The 13347-nt window shown below is 40.4% G+C and overlaps 1 protein-coding gene across 1 annotated transcript; it reads right to left on the bottom strand.

Moving 5' to 3' along the window:
• Positions 1 to 5744: 5744 nt before the first annotated feature.
• zpax4 (zona pellucida protein AX 4) lies at positions 5745 to 13145 on the bottom strand. Its single transcript, XM_030779140.1, has 18 exons — positions 13002 to 13145; positions 12660 to 12757; positions 12198 to 12328; positions 9768 to 9857; positions 9501 to 9628; positions 9131 to 9274; positions 8930 to 9004; positions 8499 to 8669; positions 8299 to 8395; positions 7970 to 8193; positions 7739 to 7892; positions 7340 to 7548; positions 7052 to 7169; positions 6748 to 6953; positions 6531 to 6648; positions 6190 to 6359; positions 5982 to 6076; positions 5745 to 5874 (listed from the first exon to the last, which is right to left on the bottom strand). The coding sequence occupies exons 1-18, from the start codon at positions 13143 to 13145 to the stop codon at positions 5745 to 5747; spliced, it is 2502 nt and encodes an 833-aa protein (XP_030635000.1).
• Positions 13146 to 13347: the final 202 nt, after the last annotated feature.

Below are 13347 nucleotides of genomic sequence, written 5' to 3'. Positions count from 1 at the left end.
TGATGGCACTCTGGGACACAAGGCGGCCACCCACTCCACAGTCAACAAACCTGACTGAACATGTTAAAGTGGGGGGGCGCAGCATCCAAACATCCCAGTTCACCAAACAATCTATGCCCGAGAACCCTCCAGATCTGCTCCTTTGCCTAGTAAAGAGCTATTAGCAAAAGGCTTGGCTAAACAGATAAGTTTTCAGCCTTGACTTAAACATAGAGACTGTGTCTGAGTCTCGAACATTAATTGGGAGGCTATTCCATAACTGTGGGGCTCTGTAAGAGAAGGCTCTGCCCCCTGCTGTAGCCATCATAACTCGAGGTACCAACAAATAGCCTGCACCTTTTGATCTAAGTAGGCGTGGTGGAGAATAAAAGACCAGGAGTTCGCGCAGGTACTGTGGCGCAAGACCATTTAATGCTCTATATGTTAATAGTAAGATTTTATAATCAATACCAGATTTGACTGGGAGCCAGTGCAGTGTGGATAAGATAGGGGTGATGTGATCATATTTTTTGGTTCTAGTAAGAACTCTGGCTGCTGCATTCTGAACTAACTGTAGCTTATTTATACACCTAGTAGAGCATCCAGACAGTAAGGCATTACAGTAGTCTAATCTAGAGGTAATGAAAGCATGAACCAATTTTTCAGCATCTTGAAATGACAATGCATTTCTTATCTTGTTAATATTTCTAAGATGAAAGAAGGCTATCCTGGTAATATTATCTACATGAGCTTCAAATGAAAGACTGGGGTCAATAATTACACCAAGATCTTTTACTGCTGCACCTAATGAAAGAGAAAGGCCATCCAGAGTAACTATGTGGTCGGAAAGCTTACTCCTAGCTGCATGTGATCCTAGTACAAGTACTTCTGTTTTTTCAGTGTTGAGTGAGAGGAAATTCGTAAGCATCCAGTGCCTAATATCCTTTAGACATTCCTCAATTTTGTTAAGTTGGTGTCTCTCGTCTGGCTTCGCTGAGACATACAACTGTGTGTCATCAGCATAGCAGTGGAAGCTAATACCGTGTTTACGAATAACATTACCTAGAGGTAGCATATATAAAGAGAAAAGCAGTGGGCAGTGGGAAAAGCAAGTTGCACGCAGTGAATGGGTAAAAAAATGTCATTGATTAACAACATTTTAAAAATCACTGACAAAACAAAACAATGTCATTGCCAATGTCACTGACAATAAATGTGATGTGAAATATTACCAAAATATGGGGCTAAGATAGCAGCCCCATCTGTTGGATAACTGGCAGAGATAGCTTGTGAACTGTATTTTAACCAAGCACACAAGATGCATTTCATATTCATCCGACAAGTTATGGACATTTTCAGCAATTCCTTGTATGGTCAAGGAAGCGTGTTTTAAAGGTGTTGGACAGAATTCAACTGATCAAAAAATCAGAATAGCTAACAAGGTTAAGTTGTTCATTCTAAAATGAAGTATCTGTTGAAAAAAGTTGCTCTATTCCATTTAAAATGCAGTCAGAGATACACATGTTCGTTTACTTTTAGGTTAGCGTGACTATAACATCACCTAAAGGCCGTTAGACCTAAGACTGTACATGGCAGTGCATAGTGCTCATCAAATTTAATGAGGATTTTCCAGTGTTGAGCCTGCCCTGAAAGGTTCTTGAAATCTCTTTCTGCTTTTGGTGGTGGTATATTTCTGAACATTCAGTCTGTATGGCACAGAGAATTAATAAATTAGATAAACTCAGATTTAATGTAACATAGCTTACAGTTAGTACATCCTTATGGGTTGATGTGTTAGGTCGCCAACCGGCTAGACAACTTGGCCACCTAAAAGTTAGGTAGCTGAACTGCAAAAATAAGAAAAAATATATATTTGATTATGGCAAGAAAAGTTACTTTCCTCATTGGATCTGTAAGTAGTAGTTCTGAGGCGGTTCTGATTATCTGAAGTAAAATGCTAACTAACTAATACAAGCTAATATCCTATCTAAAGCCATAAATTCATTTTACCAGAACTGTTTCCACAGATTTGATTGCCTTTTTGAAAGGACTGATCTCTCTGCCTCATGGTAAACAAAGTAATCAATTCATCCTGCATAAATTGTGTAGAAAGTAAACATCATTTATGTTAGGCAAATTAGGTTCATCCTCAGTGCTACATAGACCTGACTTGCATCTAGTAGCATGCAGTAGGTGGTAGACTTGTTACATTGTTGTACTGCCACCAAAGGGCAAAAATATGGTGTATTTCTATTATGCCAGCAAATACAGAGACAGCTTAACTTAGCACTGACAACACAAACATGCCAAAATTATGAGTAACAAACATTTTTGTGGGAATAAATTGCTCAACTTGATTGAAGTATGATTCTCCGAGTTCATTACTTAAGTAAAGCAACAAAGTACACATATTTACAAGACCACCATGAGACTGAACAAGGCCAGGTTGAGAGGAGAGGGGCATTTTTCTACTCCCTAGATATGTTCAGGCAAGAAAGATGATAATGAAGAAAGAAAAAAAACAGGAAAAGGTTCTCCAGCAACTTTTTGCTCTAAACCCTAAATACTGAATAGACCATTGTCTGTCAAGCTACCAGAGAAACAGTTTTATTCTTTTATCCATACTTTAAAAAGGATATGGTCTTAATGAATAAAACGCATTTATCTTTCCATAATATTTGTGCATTTGACTGCTGTTGTTCCACAGACTTGTGAATAAAGCACTGCCCTCTGGCCAAGGGACATACCAGGTTGACATGGTTCCCTACCAGGATGCTGCTTTCTCCAGCCCTCTCAGTGGGAGTGTGGAGGTTCAGGTGGACCAGCGGGTGTACGTTGCCGTGAGCGCGAGTGGAGTTGACAGTAGGCAGATTGCCACGGTGATAGACTCCTGTTGGGCCACACCTACCAGTGACGCTGCATATAACATTCGCTGGGACCTCATCACAGAGGAGTATGTGATAAAGACATTTAAATTTTTTCTCATTGTTATTAAAAAACCTTTTAGATGCAAGGATCCTAAAATGTTACTTTGATGACCACTCCTTGTCCATTTTCAATGCACATTTATAGATTGAGGTTGAATGAATGATGTATTGTACTGACTTGTCTCCAATCTCTGTCATCATCTTTGCAGATGTCCTAATCCTACTGACAGTACTGTTGAGGTGATTCAGAACGGCATTTCCACATCCAGTCGTTTCTCCTTCAGGATGTTCACCTTCACCAGAATCTCTGACAGAGTCTTCCTGCACTGCCAAATCCATCTGTGTCTTGTAGAACACGGCAACTGTGCAACAGTGAGTTTAGAAATCCCTATTTCTTTATATTGGCCCAACACTGCCAGTTCAGCCATTACAAGCCTCTGTTGGGTTGGTTGTCTTTTGCAGCCGTGTAATCAGGAAAACCATCAGAGGGTACGTCGGTCAACAGCCTTCCATGATACAGCCACCATTTCCCTGAGCCTTTGATATGAGTTGGACAGAGAGGTATGTGATATTTAAACCGCTAACTAATAACGATAAGGTTATGCCTATTATTGTACAGACAGTAGTTTAACATTAACTTTAAACCTTTTATTCTGTACTTCTCTTTTGCATTGCTTACACATTTCTTGCTTTGTATCATTTTATTCCAGACACTGGATTCCCAAAGCCAGAAAGCACATCAGTGGCCCTGAATCCATATATTACAGTTTGTGATTACTCACTCAAATGGAGCTGATTTCCAGGCATTAACCTTCTGTACTAACTGGCAGTTAATAGTGTCTCCTCCAGAAAATCATTTAGAATTTAATTTTTGGAATGAATTAAGGTACTAAACATAATCAGAGAATCAAGAACAAGTGATTTTGTGGCATGGAAATTTATTTTTTGGAACAGGGAACTTTGTTTATATTGATTTCTTGACAAATTTCTTTGGTTGGTATATCTAAAGTATTTCAGCACAACCATAATTTTGCTTCAAAGCTAAAAGTGCAAAAGGTCAAGCTAAAAGTACATACTGCATAAAAACACGTAGAAGAAATCTTTCATGTTAAAGTACTCATCTGTGTGGACCACCTTTAGCCTTTGCAGATAACTCATGCAACTCTTGCCTAGACAGTATGTCTTTTAAATGAAAACATGGGCTACTCCAAACACCGGACAGTCATGACTGCTTTAGTAAAATACTCCAGATTTTCCATCTGTCTCATCACTGACAGCAGTGTAGGTAAGTAGGATCCTTACCCAAACCCTGTGGTATGAGGGCATCTACAATTTTACATATTTGAAATCATACCAACTCCATTTTGCCTCTGAGAAAGTGGTCAGCACCACTAAAATCTGCCCTCGTAACATGGACAAAACCAACTCATGTCTACAGTATACCTCGACACATCTTGCAACAATTTTGGATCACCTCCCCAAAGAGGAAAATAAATTGTTTTAAATTAACAGTTTGTCTCCAACAATTTTGTTACCAGTCAGAAACACTCAAGTGTGGCAAGTTCATGTCAGGTGAAATTCTGCAGATTCACTCAACTGACAGTGATGCAGTTGCAACTTGGACAATGACATACTGGTCAAAATTTTGCCCTTCACCCAAAAATGCCCTGCTGAAGCATCACGTACATCCGTTTAAAGAATACATACTCTAGCATGAGAGGAGCTTTTGATCCCTTTCACCATCAGCCATTAAATAAAACTTAAATCTGTATTAAAGTTTTTAATTGTAGACACACCTGGTACTGTTCCTGGGGATGAGCCCTGCTAGTCAGAATCCAAGCCCAAACCAGTTCTAAGTATCTTGTAAAATATAAAACTACTAAATCTCGTCATTGGATTCAGGATATAATCCCCTTATCCAAATAGTAAGTCATTCTTTAACTCAGTGATCAGTATAAATCCAAAAAGGCAAAAGTCCTCAAATCCCCCGCCCCCCCCTCAAAAAAACCCCCTCAATTATGGCATCAGTTCTAGCACAGAAAAAGTTAAAAAAAAAAAAAATCGGGTAATTTGTCATGAGCAAAGTATAAAACTCTCTGGCCTCTTAAAGAATCCCCTCCTTTTCCTAGAAGGGGAAGGTTTAGTACAGGATACTACTTCCTTTGTTTTAAAGCATTACCCTTGGGTTTCAGAATATTCCAAATGCACCAATGCTTATAGTCTATGAAAATGGTCCCACCTACAGAACTGCCTTGCATACCATTGTGTGAACATGTTATTCAACACTGGCAGATGTGTTCTACAAAAAGCCACACCACCAATAGTAACAAGCGCATTTATTGAAAATGGTCATTAAAACATTTTTTCTTCCATCAGTGTAAAATAGCACTAGTGTTCATTCATTCTTGTAGAAAGATGACAGTATTAAGCAGCAAATATTTTACAACACAGGTGTTAAGCAACTGAAACTGACCAAAGTTAGATACCCGCCAGGAGAAGCAGCCTTTTAGTGTACCTATAAGTCATTACCTTTCAGCAGTCTGACCACCTTTGTCTGATTCGCCACATTTGTCCTCCAAAGGAACACTCGGACATATCTTGCTGGCTTTTGAGGCTTTTCAGTTGAACTTCTGACTGGTGTCTGTGTAGGAGGGATCCTCTCTGTGGCAAGCTGTTTGACTGGAGCCTCTTTAATACGAGTTGTGGGCTTCAACACGATAGGACTTGGAGTGACCTTTTCTAAAGAGGGAAAAAGCCCAAGAAAATGAAGTGGATAGACAGACACAAAATGTTCAAAAGAGGAATAACTCCAAATACACTGTATTAACCAAGCTGAGTTCACTTGCCTTTCATGGGAATTTTGGGCTGTTGGATGGACCCCATCCCAGGTGCCTCAGCTCTGAATTTCCTATCTACAAACAGTCTGTTGATGCCGTGTACTGGATAGACGCATTTAATGATCAACCTGCTCAGATGACAAGGAGTCAGGAGTAGCCCACACATCTTAACACTATATAAAAGAAAGTTCCATAAGAGGTTTATACAATTAGTACTCGCAAACATGAAAGTTCTTACTTTGAAAGTTCTCTTGTGACGACTGGCTTCTTCACAGAAGCTAGAGCCATGTCAAACACGATTTCATTCTCATAAGTCACATACAATTTGTTAACCTGTTAAGGGAAAAAAAAAAAAAAAAAAAAAAAAAAAAAAGTAGCTTGAGCTGCTATGAAAATAGTTGAAATACTATAAGCATGGACCAGTAGGTGGTTAAATGTTACTCCACCAAGACTCTTGTTCCACAGGTGTTCAGTCCAAAAGTAAAGAGAACTCTGTTTTCATCCATTTGTTTGGGTTTACAGGTCTTGTCCAGTAGGGTTATTCTTGTGTGGTCTGCTTCAGGGACTGCTTTAGAGACGTCACTCACCACAGTCATGACCCCGCTGGTAGAACAAACTAAAGAGGACAGTCAAACCTGAGCAGTTGCAACACTAACAAAAAAACAGGGTAAAGGGCAGGCAAAGCGCCCATCTTACAAGGACATTCCCTCTTAATCACCAGCCCTAAGAGAGCACTGTTAACATTAGTCCCATAGAACTACAATTAGGAATGTAACCCCTTAGTTACCTATGAGCTCCGAGGTATTGAAGGGACAGCGTTTGGCTGTAGACTGCACAATTTCCAGGCTTTTTGCATCTCTCGAAATAACTTCAAAAGTACCAAAGAACTGCTGCAGAGTAATATTCTGCGAAAATGATGGTAAGCAAAAGGTTAGAGCCAGTGGATTCTCATTTGTTGGTCATTTCAAAACAAGCCAATGACCCCTCCACCCCCCTGCCCATACCTCATAAATGTAGCCAGTGGTGAAGAGAGGAACATTCAGAGTTAAAGTCTGGCTATCATTGTGCATAATGTATCCACAGTGGTCTGCCAACTGCTGGGTGAGAGGGTACTGCCCAATGCAAACTTCCCACAAATAATCAAACTCCGTATGGTCCAACTTAAAGCTGATGCCCGAGTCAGTGCAAAGGGCACTAAAGGCAGGAGGGACTGCGGGGGGGGGGGGGGGGGGGGGGATCATTAAAGTCAAGCACACTGGAATATTCATGACTCAGTAACATGGATTCTGTTAGATTTAAACAGCTTACAGACATCCTTGATGTCTGCCACCACAGAGGCTAGATGGTAATACTGCTCTCCCTTTGGCATGATGCTCAGGGTGTAGTTGATGTCCAAAGAGTACTGAAGGACACCCTCATGGAGGTACTAGAGTAAATGCCAAAAATAAAGGTGGTCAGGAGCAGCAACATGAGTCACCCAATGCAGCACTCATTTGAACCCAAGCCTGAGATGATGGGTAGCATTAGAGAAAGCTTCAGCAGACTTATAAAATGGGTCCAAGGCAGTTAAGCATAATGCTTGAAGTGGCAACCCACCATCTTAGTGACAACTGAGTCCTCAAATGGCACCTTAACAGTGTAGCCATGGGTGTTGTTGGAAAAGGGGATCTTGGTGATGGAGTACCCCCTTTCAATAGCATCAGGCAGTGTGAAGTTGTACCCATTGAATACCACTGTTACCAACTCCACATCAAAAGGAAAGTTACCAACAAAGACAGTAAAAATGCGTTCCTTTAAGACAGTCTCTGCAACAAGAAAATGGGAGTAGAAAAACTGAAGTTGCAGTACTCCCTGCCGTAAAAAATAGAATGCATCTCACAATACGAACATACATACAAGCATCCAAACAGTGAAAGCAATTTATCAAGACAAGATTAAACAAAAGAGCATCTGTTAACTTTGATTTCACAAAGTTCTTGAATAAACATGACTCACGGTTAACGGTAAAAGGGTGCTGGTCCAACAGAGGGGTAACCAAAGGCCTGATTTGATTATGTCTGGTCTCAACTCCACTGTCATCTACAAACACATGTTCATAACGCAGCTGGACCAAGTGGAACTCGTGGTACACGTTCTCCATTACAAAGCTCTGGTGACAAGTGTCAAATCAGTCACCTCACAGCTGAATATCCCAGACAAATCCACATCTCAGTATCCTGCCCTTACCTTTCTAAAGGCTCCCTCAGCAGCATAGGGGACACTAATCTCCACAGTCCTCATGTCAGCAGCTATGGTATAGCCATGGTCTATAGCGGTTTGCTCATCCAAGAGCTGGCCATTCATACCAACGCGAATCTGCTGGCTCTCAAACCCAGGGAGACCAGATACAAGTGGCGCTACTACCATGGGAGTCTCCCAACTCAGACTTGCACCATCAAAACTGCCATCATCTGAAACCATATTAAGAGCCAGCTTGTGCTCGAGATGAATCCACCTCAAGCTAAAAAATAAACTTAGGACAGCATATTTTTCACAAAGCAGTCACAGTTCCTCACTTAATGTACACGCAACAACTAGGTCCACCATTATAACCATCCATCTTTGTCTGAAGAATATCGTTGGACGGAGGACTTCAACTGCAAGGCCATTGATCTGGGGGGGGGGGGGGGGGGGGGAGAGAAGACCCACACAGTTGAGCGTAGCACAATACAGACTGCATCCAACTGAAATTACATCTGTACTCATGAAACTTCACCATTTCGATGACTGAGTGTCGCTGCCCATAAGAGGAACGGAACACAACCCTTCCAGTTGTTGCATCCAGGAAGTAGCCCATGTTGCTGGCCTCCTCAGTGGACATGGCTTCTGGAAGATGACCATCCCCTAGGAACATCACCTGCCAGGCTGACACAGCAGAACCTTGGGCCTACAAAAAGATGGTAAGTGACGTGACTTGGTCTCGAAGTGTGATTACAATCTAATGTACTGATTCAGGTCCTTAATGCAATGGCTTCAAGGCTTTTGGGTCAATCGATCAGCAGACATAAATTGCGAAGAGTTCAACCCGAGTCACTGGTGCTGGAAAGCCACATATATACATACATACATACATACATACATACATACACACACACACACACACACACACACACACACACACACACACATAATAAAAAAAAAGCTTACTACAGAGAGTGCAGTAGTCAAGTCCTCTTTAAAAGTCCCTGTATAAGGACAAGGGAGATCACTCTTCACAGACACCTGGGATCGAAAAGAAATTCAGAAACCAAACTATGTGGAAGCACTCTTTTCTACATGACTCTTCAATTGATCTAGTAAGCACCTTCATTAGAATTGCATTTAGAGCCATTCCATAGATACAGATACCTCCATGTAGTTTTCCTCACAGATGACCTCTCTGGGAGCCCAGGGTAAAGTCAAAGAGCAGGTCTTTGAGATGTTGAGTGTGGACTCCTCACCTTCACGATCAACTGTGATCAACTTGAACTTGAAGGTAAAGACTTCATCATTCTGTTGAGTGTTGAAGGCAAATGGACAACTCAAATGGTTGCAATCAACCACCCAAAAGTACTGGCTTGCCAACACTTGCATGTAATGCTACTTTGAAAGACTTTACTGAGGAGACATTAGTAAAATGTTTAAAGTGTAGCATACAAATGGGCCTGCAACTGACTGAAAGTATCTCAGTTTTTATAATATGGTAAACAATGAATGACATCATGTGATGATTAATTACCTGGTTATCAGCGTGGCAGGAAAAGTAGGAGGCTCTAAGAAACACACGACCCAGTAGGGGCAGGACACTGTATGTGTAGCCACACTCTGAACCATACTGCTGAGTGATGAGGTGAAACCCATCCACATCTGACAGGACAAATCACAGTCCCAGAAACTTTTTAAAAACTTATTCAAGATACCAGCATGAATCAGTCAAAGAAAAAAAAAAAAGAAGCTGAAGACCAGAGTTCACTTGGTTTATTTATACAGCAACAGCTTTACCTACCAACAGCTTCAAAATGAGGCTCAAGGCCTGAGGATGGCAGAGGAACTGAGATAAGGAGGTACCGATCTGTACATTCAACCTCAAAGGCACCTGGTTGAAAAGAGCAGAAGGAGATAGCATAGTTCATGAATATGTTCAAAACCCAAGAATGATTCAGTGACAACTTCATAGCAATAAAGTAGCATTTCCTACTACCTGTGGATTCATCACACTGTGCACCAATGAATATTAGGAACAGTAGAAACCCTCTGGAGGAAGAACAAACACAGTGCAATAAAGGCAAATTTCACTTAAACACTTCCAAAGCCCAAAACAACTAGCCAACACTTATCATAGACTCACCCTGTGCAGAATTCAAAGGCCATCTTTACCAATTGAGTCTAAAAGCGTCTAAAACTAGGGAATAAAACAGCCCTTGAAACCTGCACTATAACAGACACATCAGGAACCAACAACCTTCCAGAACTGCTATGAAAAACAGAACAGAACCACAGAGGTAGCAACTTTTAAGCAATTTAGAATGACTGGCCAATCAGAGTTCAGCTGTGCTGATTGGTTAATTGGATAGGCAAATGGTGAAGAGGGTGCAGAGCTGGGGTGCATTCAAACAGTCTTTTCTGCTTAGGAAGGTTCCTAACTAAGTGAAATGACCCAGACAGATCTGAGTGGCAGCTGTGATAAGAGCTGTTCAAATTCTCTAAATGCTAAGGAGAGGTGCCTCAATGTTTCCTTTCAAATCTCCTTTAGCACAGGGTACACTGGACCATCCTTTACGAAAGGAAAAGAGAAACTGCCGTCCCACAACTCCTTGAGGCAGCAACAATCGGCCGTTCATGAAAACAAGTGATCAACATGACTGGAAAGGGATACGAGATGTTTTTAGCCAGCTGCTGTTTTTAATTTAACATGTTTGAAACTTAAGAATGATGATATGTGATTTAGTAGTAGATTTGTAGTCCTAACATGTTATGCTTATCTTGCATAAATGTAACAATTATTTCCATGCAATCATACTAATTTGGATTCGTGTCGATAAATATGAGTGGGCAGGAGGGTGAGCATGAGTAATCATTCTCAATGTGACAACTATTTCATAGCCTATATTCCTTTTTTATTTCAATTCCAACCTTGGTAATGAAGTAACATTTTCACCAGGTTGACCACATTTATATAGCCTGCATGAAGCAACATGGTAAGAGCACACAGGATGAAAACTCCAAGATGTGCTTTTAGTAGTCCACCTTTGGAACATTGTAGTTTCACCATAGCAGACCCACGGCAGTAACATCTGCCATCGAATAATTACGTAGCCTAGTGTAAGTGCAGTCGGATTCTCTTAAGAAAAGACAACCACGGTGCTAAGCCCTCATGAATTCTTCTTCCCATCTTTCCTTGACCTCATGACATTTTCCAAGGTCAAGGAAAAGTGGTTAGGAAAGGACATAGGACATACTTTTTTTTGACTATTTGGATGCACCACTGGCCTTATGCACATATGGTTAGAGCCAAGACATGTCTTAGGTAAATTCTGAATCAAATGTGGCCTCCTTCGGCACACTCACACTTAAATACTGAAAATGGAAATGTACCTTATCCACAAGAGTTAATATGTTTTACACACTACTGTGAAAGGTCAAAATTACTAGATTTCCTATTCAGACCATCTTCAAAATAGATCCTAGAAATTGTATACAAACCAAAACCACTGTAGATGATTAGTAAGAATAAACTTAGCATCAGCTCAAGTCAAGGCTTATTGGAATGATATAAATGGTTTAAAACAGTTCAGTTTTCTGCATGTCATTCTTTTTCCAGTTCTCATGTGTCATTTTTTTCAGTGTATTACACAGAATATAAAGAAACAGAAAAAAGCACTATGTTGGATTTCCAATTTGTTTAACGAGTTGTGGTTTCTCGATCATTGGAAGTAAAATAAATTCAGGTAGGAAAGGAAAGGTTGGGTAGGAATTTTTTTTTTTTTATTATTGTCAGAGGAGCATTTTGAGGGACACAGCCATTACAGAAATCAATGCCCCCATTAAAACTGGAAGATATGACTCAGTGAAACCTGGGGGAAGAGGTGATAAAACTAGGGTTATATTTCTGGCTTGGACAAATAATGGCACTTTACTAATGTAAGACTGTGTATTCACAGCTGAGATCAATATAAAACCAACCACTGTGTTCAGAATTTGATGCTTTTAGACCTTGAGTCTGAGGACCTGAAAAAACACAAGAAGCCAGAATTCACCAAAATGGAAATCAGTGTATGTTAAGCAATCTACCGGTCAAAATGCCATTGTACATATTTGATAATCCTCTATATCTGCTTTCTGCACACAGGAAAATTACTGTCATTTTATTATTATTACTATTATCTATCACATATAAAACCAATGTTCCAAGACTATGACCTGTTTAGAGGCTCACCCTTTGTGGTCGGACCACCTCTCATTTCAATTATGGAGCCAGCTCCCATTGTCCATGGCTCATTTGAGGACATGTGGTCTGTGTACAGGCGAGTGGTTTTGGTGACGGGATAATGACAGCGAACAGTCAGCCTTTATGGAAAAGTACTTGAAAGTAAAAGTGTTTAACCTCATACACTCAAAAAGTTTTTTCTTCTGTATGATGTTCCCCAGGCTCTCATCAGAGTTTATTACATTTAAGGTAATATTTTCCACACTTGTTTAATCTGACCATTTAAATGAATGTTGGCAGCTCAGAACAGTGCAGCTTCATATAGACATGGCAAAAGAGGTTCAATCTGGCCAATCAAGTACTTTGAAGAATTAAGTGGTATAACTTTACCAAGGAAAAAAATAAATAAAATGAAAGCTATTGTCTTTCCAATAATTTGCACTGGGCTTATCTGAAGTAATGAAAAGGTACCTTAGATCAGAGTCTCTGGTGATAACGGATGATTGGTGTGGAGCGAACTCTCGATGAAAAACTACTTCATTCTCATAAACAACATGGTTTGACTCAGTCTGAAAAGAAAACAAATGAAAGGTATTCAAACATGGTGGAGACATGGCACAGCCTTCATTTATCTCACCAACTTAACCCTGACGACACAAGACATTGTATCTTCATACTAAAAAAAGGCATCAGTGTTCCAAAGGCAGATGAAATCTAATATGTTAGTTGTAAACGACATCAGAGACAGGTAACTTAATACATTTTCTCATAACTGTATGAGAAGGTGACAAAAACATTTGTCTTAACACATACCCTCACTTTGGTACCACAGGTGTTTACTATGAAGGTAAAGGGAACACGAGACTGGTCCACCTCTTTAGGCCGGCAAGTAGAATCCAGAAGAGATGTTTGACTCGGTTCCACTGGTGGCACAGCCATAGATGTGCGGGTCACCATGGTAACCACTTCACCAGGGGAACATACTAGAAAGGTTTACTGGTCTCTAAAAAAATGCCAAAAAGCTCTAAGTCCTTCCTTTACAAGAGCTAAGTCATTATATACATAGCAGGACAATTTCTAAGATGTACGCTAGCTATCAAGATTGGGCACTTGTATCTGACTAGCCAGAGAGGTCAAGCAAGCACTGAAAATAAAGTGT

This window comes from Chanos chanos, chromosome 7, assembly GCF_902362185.1.
Source record: "Chanos chanos chromosome 7, fChaCha1.1, whole genome shotgun sequence".
Lineage (NCBI taxonomy): Eukaryota > Metazoa > Chordata > Actinopteri > Gonorynchiformes > Chanidae > Chanos > Chanos chanos.
This window is presented reverse-complemented; position numbering and strand designations above follow the sequence as displayed.

What these genes read in the sequence shown, in the direction of transcription:
- zpax4 (XM_030779140.1), bottom strand. Translation starts at nt 13,145, where the DNA reads ATGGTGACCCGCACATCTATGGCTGTGCCACCAGTGGAACCGAGTCAA. An exon ending in CCTGCCACGCTGATAACCAG is followed by an intron (nt 9,275 to 9,500) that starts GTAATTAATCAT and finishes AACACTCAACAG; the next exon opens with AATGATGAAGTCTTTACCTT. An exon ending in GACACTCAGTCATCGAAATG is followed by an intron (nt 8,396 to 8,498) that starts GTGAAGTTTCAT and finishes CCCCCCCCCCAG; the next exon opens with ATCAATGGCCTTGCAGTTGA.